We start from the raw sequence: 8,271 nt of genomic DNA, 5'->3' as shown, positions 1-8,271 counted from the left end.
TGTGGTGTTGTTGGTTTTGAATTGCAAAAGAAACCGTTCAAACCTTTTATGGTCTAAATCTAAACATTAGTCTTTGGATTCCCATTACATAGTACAATTGGTGGGGTTTCTGATTCTGATTCAGAAAATCACAATGAGTTTTGCATTCTTCAATAAAACAGTACAGTTACATCCACTTCTTATTCCATTCAGAGAAACATTTCAAAACATGAATGCTGAATTTGCTCTGATCTATTGTCTATACCAAAATTGAAAGACTTTTGCATTCTCAATTTGGAAGTGCCTCAAAATCGGTTACAAAAATGAATGTTGTAGAACTCGAATTCCAGTTATAAACAGTTGTGGGAGTATCTAGAGAAGTAGGTTAGAGTTAGTTACAAATCTAACTAGCATTTGGAAAAGTTAACTAGAGTTAGTTACAATTCTGTTACAGTTTGTTACAATTCAGTTATTGGATATAACTGATGTAACTGTTTTTGATGAAACAAATTTCACTAGTTAAGAGATGGAAATTGAGGGATATTATTAGGAATTAGATATAAGAGACGTCCAATTTAACAATATCGACTTTTGTCGATTGAGATTTTGATATTACAAGAATCACGTTCAAATAGAATTGATACAACTCCAATCACACTTGCGTCTTACAATTGCAGAGACGAAAAAAAAATGCAGAAGCTAAAATCGGGTCGAGGATGCATTTATAAAATTGAAACTAAATAATAGAACATGAATATAATCATTTTCTAGAGTTTCTAGGAATTGGAAAACGAGTTTATTCATATAGTTTTTATTTATTAGCATATACAAACAAAAGCACTTCTTTTTGATTGATCACACAATTCAGAACAATTACATCAAAAGAGTAAAAAGGGTAATAACAACGACGACATCAAAATATATAAGGAATTTGGAAGAAATCATCCACAGTTTCGTTTCGACTAAACGACTGAGACGACGAACTGTGACTAAAATTATCATTGAAATCACTGCAAGAGAAAAACTCAGGAAAAGGCGGCAAACTGACATTAGAATTCATCAAATCATTCGAAGAAGTACTCGGAGTCGTAGCAGTAGCAGCAGCAGTAGCAGCAACAGCAGCGCAACAAGCGAGGCGATCCTTCGCAATAGCGAGGTCGTGTTGAAGTTCAACCATCTTCCTCTGCAAAATTGCTATAGCACCTATGCATCCATAAACAGGATCTTTAAGCCTAGCATCAGCTTCATAAGCCAAAGAATTCACAGTTTCTTCCCTCTGTTCCTCCGGAACTTCAATCAGAATCTTGCTCACATTACTTGCTCCGAAAACTTTGTGGACTTTGGCGAATTTCTTGCACTCGTCGGAGCGAAAGTAGGGTGCGAATATACAATTTGGTATGCATCTTCTTTTCAGAAACTTGCAGGCTGCACAAGAGGAACTTGACCTTGGTTCATAACCTTTCATGGTGATTTTTTTCTCTATCTTTTAGTTTTGGTGATGATAAATGTATGGTTCTCACTATTGGTATTTTTTATGTGATTTGTTTCTATTTAAAGGCAGTAGCATTTATTGGCCTATTAGATCATGTGAAGTCCTGGTTTGGGAATTGCATGGGCCATTGCTGTCTTTTCAATACACTTTTTCTATATAAAATAATTAGGTCAATTAGGTCCCAACTCCTGAGAGTTTATCAGGGTGGGAGAAAATCTCAAAAGACTTAAAATTATTTAGAGAATAATTTACTTATTACCGATGTTTTAAAATTCGAAACTTTCCGATCGGGTCAACCGGTTAGATCGTAAGCTAAATAGATTGTCGGACTATAATTACAATTAATCTATAAAAATAAATGTAATTCAACTAGTTTATTAAGCAGACTAGTGAATTGATGGATTTCTTAAATCCATAATTTTTTTTTTAGTTTAATTATAATTATAATTTCTTATTTTTATTTTTCTTAAAATATCTTTTTTTTAAATTCAATTTTATTAATATTTATAATTATATTAACTATTTATAATAACTAAATAATATTAAAATTATAAAAAAGGAAAATTTTCCAAATATAAGAATTCGGATCGGTAATCTTTCAAAAACTTTTAGGATTGTAATTTTTTCAAAGGCACCACAGATATCTTTAATGTTTAATTTATTCAAAAAAAAAGAATTGTATATTTTATAATTAAAATAATTTTCTCTAATGCAATTCTCTAATAAATTATTATCTATCAATAAAATCTTTAATTCTAAGAATTCGGATGACATGATAAAGGTTTTTTAAATTTTAATTGAAATTTTTTAGTTTAGACACAATATTTGACATGCAGAATTTTTTTTGAGAAAATTTGTCAATCATAATCTTCTTTAATTTGAGAGATTGGTACATAAAAAAATCATAACATCTTTAAAATGAGAATTCAAACTTGTATATCTGAATTGAATATTTATTAATCAAACCAAAATGCATTAATATATATATATATATATATATATAGTTTTGATTTCTTTGACTCTAGTCAAACAATTATTTTATTGGGAGTGCTAAAGTAGGTCCAAATAATTAATTAAAGTGGATAATGGGTGGTATGTGTCGGTTATTTTCAAGTTAGACATGATAATTCATGAATAAAGATGGCGGTATTTTTATTAAGTTTTCGATTATTGTAGTAATAAACTCAAGTTTAAACACAAAAGGGAAACCAATAAACTCAAGTTGAGCACTATTTACAGGTAGTTGAAGTCTTCAATACAACACATATTGGAGCCAAAATTAAAACTATTTAAGATATTTATTTATAAACTTTCTATCATTAGATATCATTTTTTTAATTTTAGTTGCTTTATAACGACCTAAAGTGGAAATTTAAGGTGAATCAGGTGACTTTCCCTTTTTATTTCTAAAAGAAGAAACAAAAAAGGTAGGTGTTGGGTCTATTTATTTCCATTTAAAAATAAAAATTAACCCACCACAATTTTATGCAGGTTTCATTGCCAAAGCGTATAAATTTTAAGCACGCACATATAATTAAAATAAAATATATATTTTTAAATTATATATATATATATATATATATATATATATATATATATATATATATATGATCGCCTAAAGGTGTCAAACCAAACAATCTAATATATAGCACATATGATATTTAAGGTATAATTTTTTTATTTTCATTCTTTGTATTCATCTTATTCATTTTAGATTCTGAACATACTTAAATGTTGGAGTGCTAAGCTTACAAGTTCATTATGCGCCGTCACATCATATCGAAGATCAATACCACTTACTTAGGATTATTCACCATTGATACACACCCATTATGGTTCTAAAACGGAAATGTGGTACCGTCTGTGAGAATTAACTCTTAATTCATGTAATTGTGCAAGGTTTATGCCACTCAATATTTTTGATGAAGACAATCTGTCAAACTTAATACAAAGGAAGCAAAACATCATTCAAGTGCCTAGGGCTAGAAGATGGTATACAAGTGAAGAATTCAAGAAAATTATATGTAAAATCACGTAAAATCAGGGTACATGTTACGATTCATTATTGATACTTTCAATTGCTCATGAGAGTTCTTCTTCTTGTGAGTGCATTTCTCTTCTAGTGGTATGTTTTGATTGATATTAAAATTAGGACACTTAGTATTTTTGTATCTTGGATGATATCCTCTTAGTCTAGGTGTGCATTTTCATGTCTAGGAATGCATAATCATCATAGAATTATTCTTATTTGTTTAGAGTCATTTCCTAAGTCAAAAAGAAGGTTTTGTGTTAAAATGAATTTGATAGGTCGACTCATAAAAGCCACAGGTCGACTCATACTGCACCAAAATTTGAAAAAAATTCAGAAAACTTTTGTGGACATTATTGGTCGATGCACCCGTGCTACAGGTCGACACATAGAAGAAAATTTTCTTCTATAAGTTGACACATGGCTGTTATAGGTCGACGCATGCAGACTCATTTTTTTTGGAAAACCTTTCTGGACAATATAGGTCGATGCACCTGTGCTACAAGTAGACACATAGAAGAAAATTTTCTTCTATAAGTCGACACATGGTTGTTATAGGTCGACACATGCAGACTCATTGTTTTAGAAAACCTTTCTGGACAATACAGATCGATGCATCCATGTTACATGTCGACGCATAGAAGAAAATTTTCTTCTATGAGTCGACTCTTGGCTTTATAGGTCGATGCATAACTCGTGTTTTCAAAAAATTATATGCATTTGGCCTTAATGGGTCGATGCATGAGTTGTATAGGTTGACTCATAGCTGATTCTTGCTGAAAAATTCAGTTATTCTTTGCACAAATTTTCTATTATATTTCCTCTTTCTCGCACACATATAAATGCATTCATGCATCTCATTTCAAGAAATTGAAAATATGAAAATATACAAAGATTGCTCTTCATCTTCATTCTTCTTCATAACATTCATTCAACATTTACACATAATCATTCTTGTTGAGTGATCTAGATTGGAAGTGATAACGTCCAAGTTAGGGTTTGTGTAATCTTAATTGGGTCGAGAATCTTTGGGGGTTTCATTGATAAAACTAGTTGGGATTTTCCCTCTAAGGTCGGGATAGATTTTTAGAGTTTTTTACAAGCATACCGTAAAATTGAAATCAACCGAGTGAAAGCCTTGAAGAACGATGATTTCTATCAAGGGAGTAGCGGTAACCGGAGGATTCTTTTGGAGAGCTTGGGTTCACAAGAAGCTTGTGATTGGATTTAGCCGAGTGAAAGCCTTAAAGAATGGGTGTGTCTATCAAGGGAATAACGATAATCAAAGGATCAATCAGAGCTCTTGGATCATTTGATCATGCTTAAGATCAAGGAGAGAGAAGAAGATAAGATCAACATTAAATACTGGATTTAAGGGTTTGCATAGATTTTTCTTCTCTTGTATGATATTTTGAAAAAGGCTATAGAAACTATCTCAATTCTCTTTTGGAATTGGGGGCAGACATACCCATAATGAGGTCGATTGGGGAACTGCCTAAACAAATATTTCTCTCTCTCTCTCTCTCTCTCTCTCTCTCTCTCTCTCTCTCTCTCTCTCTCTCTCTCTCTCTCTCTCTCTCTCTCCTTTTCATCTGATACTATTTTGAACTAAGTGTGCAATAGTTAATTGCAGAAATTTCTAAGTGTTGGACAATTTTTGAGGCTATTTTTGTGAAGAGAATTACAATCTAACAATTGGAATTGGATTCCACCATTATCAACACATAGAGAAATTCTTCTTGGTGATCATAACACACCAAGAGTTTGAAAAATTCCTCAAGTCAATTTTGTCAACTTGTTTCATTGGAAATAGCTTAGCAAAGTGTTATAAAGTTTAAACATGTTTTTAGAAAATCATATTGATTATAATTCTCATCTTGACATTGTATTAAACCTATCACATTATGATTTAGACACATATTTGGTCCTTTCGATGACAAGTTCGAATAGATGAGTTTTTGATCTGGAATCACTTTTACAAAATCATAGAAAATATTTTTAAACTCTGAATTTTTAACTGGGGATCTATTCACCCCCTTCAAGATTAGTTGCTCTCGTCTAACACTTCATCATCTTGAAACTCTAGCATATGCATTAAAACATTTTTCAAATTGTTATAAATCATTCAAGTTTTAAATTCTTTTAAAAAAAGTCATTTTTGCAACAAACAAAAACATATTCGTAGCTCTAGGTTGTAGCTGTAGTAGTCAACTACAAAGATCCGTAGATGCAGGTTATAGTTGACTACACAGACTCGTATTAGACTATAGTTGCAAATATAAGTACATATACAAACATTTGTATTCAAATACAAGCTAGAATTTTTCAATTTTTGGATGTTGGAAAACCTGTAGTCTAGTACACATATGTTGTAGTCAAATACAGTTTCGAACCATTGCAATTTTCATGTTATAATTGTGTCAGATCAATGCATTTGTTCATTGAATATTTGTGAACGATTTCCACTAAATGAGGGGGTGTTCTATGAAATATAAATAGTCTTGCACTCCACTGATCATAGTTACCCTTTTGTCAACTTGAGTCAGTGTATCCCACTAATTTGCATTCTTTTCCTTCATCATCTGTAGGAAACAAAATGCCATAGTCGAGAGTTCCTTTGGCTTTGGATGTGATACCTTTGGCTTCTGGATGAATCTACTGAACATACCTCTACTGTATGCTAAGTTAGACCTTGTGTGACAAAGGTATCGAAATGACCCAATAAGTCTTCTATATTGGGTTGGGTCGATATCATCTTCATCTGAATCTTTCGACAATTGTAATCTGGGCTCAACGAGAGTCAAAGTTAGGTTGCAATCTTACATCTCAAATCTCTTGAGTATTTCGCCTGCATACCTTCTTTGATGCATCATCAAATCTCTACCACTCTTGTAGAATTCGATGCCAAGGAAGTATGAAATGTCACCCAGATCTGACATTTCGAATTCCTTGTTGAAATAACATTTGAAGTCTTCGATCTCCTTCTTGCAGCTACCTGTTATCAACAGGTCATCGACATAGAGGCATAATATAAGCAATTCACTCTTGTTTCTTCTTACATATACTCCATGTTCAGATTTGCACTTTACAAATTCCTTCTCCCTTAGAAATCCATCTATCTTCTTGTTCCAAGCTCTTGGAGCTTGTTTGAGTCCGTACAAGGCTTTATGCAACCTGTACACCTTTCTTTCTTCGCCTTGTTTCACAAACCCAAATGGTTGTGTAACATAAACTTCTTCTTCTAAGGGGCCATTCAGGAATGCACATTTCACATCCATCTGGAACATCTTCCAGTTGTTTATGTTTGCTAGACTAACAACCAACTTGATTGTTTCAATCCTAGTAACAGGTGTAAAAACTTCATGGAAGTCGATTCCTTCTTTCTGAAGAAATCCTTTCGCCACAAGTCTCGTATTGTGTCGAGTCACTTCTCCTCTGGGATTCAACTTCACCTTGTATACTCACTTCACATCGATTGCCTTCTTGTTTTGGGGCAATTCGACAAGTGACCAAGTGTTGTTGACTTCGATTGACTTCGGTTCTTCGCCCATTGCTTTCATCCACTTCGAATATTTCAATGCCTCAGCTGCATTGACTGGTTCAACATCAGCGTAGAAAGCATAGTTTAACAGATCACCTTCTTCATTGACCACATCATCTGATGTAATCACACATTCTTGCAACCTTGCATGCATGTGTCTTGTTCTTTGAGGTCTGCTTAGGCCTGCTTCACCTCTGACTTCTTCCTGTCGAACTTCTCTTTTGACTTCATTAGCTGATTTATCACAAAAGATTCTTACTGAATCTTTCTTGACATTCTCAGTCCAATCCCATTCTTTAAGCTCATTTATGATCACGTCCCTGTTGATCACCACTTGCTTATTCATTGGGTCGAACAACTTGTATCCTCCAGTCGAATGATATCATATCAGGATTATCTGATTCAACTTGTCATCAAGTTTTCTTCTAAACTGATCTGACACATGTCTATGTGCTATAGATCCAAACACCTTCATATGACTCAAGCTAGGCTTGACACCAGACCAACATTCTTCTGGCGTGATTCCTTCTAGCTTCTTCGTCGGACATCTGTTCAGGATATATATCGCAGTCGACACAACTTCTCCCCATAATTCTTTGGGTAGATTCTTGCCTTTCAACATACTTCTAACTATATTCATGATGGTTATATTCTTCCCTTCTGCGACTCCATTCTACTATAGAGTGGAGTGTGGCACCACCTCATACACAATCCCTTATTTCACACATAATGCATTGAAGTCTTTCGACACATATTCTCCACCATCATCAGTCCTCAAAATCTCGACCTTTCGACCGCTCTGTCTTTTGACCATAGATTTAAACTTGGAAAATACCTCAATCACTTCACTTTTCTTCTTGATCAGTCAGTTTTCGACTGAAATCATCTATGAATGTAACAAAGTATTTGTTACCTCCATTCGAATCCACCTGGAGAGGACTACATATATCAGAGTATATGACTTCAATAATTGCATTCGACCTGCTTCCTGCGTCCTTACTAAAGTTGTTCTTATGCTGCTTCGCCTGCACGCATTCTTCACACACTTCGTTTGGAATGTCGATTTCTGGTAATCCTGGAACCATATTTCTTCTCTTCAAATATATGATGTCTTTGAAATTGAGATGTCCAAGTCTATAATTCCATATCCATTCATCTATGCTGGCTGTTGTTGCAAGGCACTTATGCTCCATCACATTTAGTTCAATCTTGAAGGTTGTATTCTGAGAC

At 33.5% G+C, this 8,271-nt stretch overlaps 1 protein-coding gene across 1 annotated transcript; it reads right to left on the bottom strand.

Annotated features, from left to right (window-relative positions):
• Positions 1-752: 752 nt before the first annotated feature.
• Positions 753-1,526, bottom strand: LOC127118131 (LOB domain-containing protein 21). Its single transcript, XM_051048276.1, has one exon. It carries the CDS (start codon positions 1,442-1,444, stop codon positions 893-895), a length of 552 nt encoding a protein of 183 aa, XP_050904233.1. The 5' UTR covers positions 1,445-1,526; the 3' UTR covers positions 753-892.
• Positions 1,527-8,271: the final 6,745 nt, after the last annotated feature.

The sequence above is a fragment of the Lathyrus oleraceus genome, chromosome 2 (genome assembly GCF_024323335.1).
Source record: "Lathyrus oleraceus cultivar Zhongwan6 chromosome 2, CAAS_Psat_ZW6_1.0, whole genome shotgun sequence".
NCBI classification, from domain to species: Eukaryota; Viridiplantae; Streptophyta; class Magnoliopsida; order Fabales; family Fabaceae; genus Lathyrus; species Lathyrus oleraceus.
This window is presented reverse-complemented; position numbering and strand designations above follow the sequence as displayed.

Coding starts and splice junctions, on each gene's coding strand:
- LOC127118131 (XM_051048276.1), bottom strand. CDS start 1,444: ATGAAAGGTTATGAACCAAGGTCAAGTTCCTCTTGTGCAGCCTGCAAG.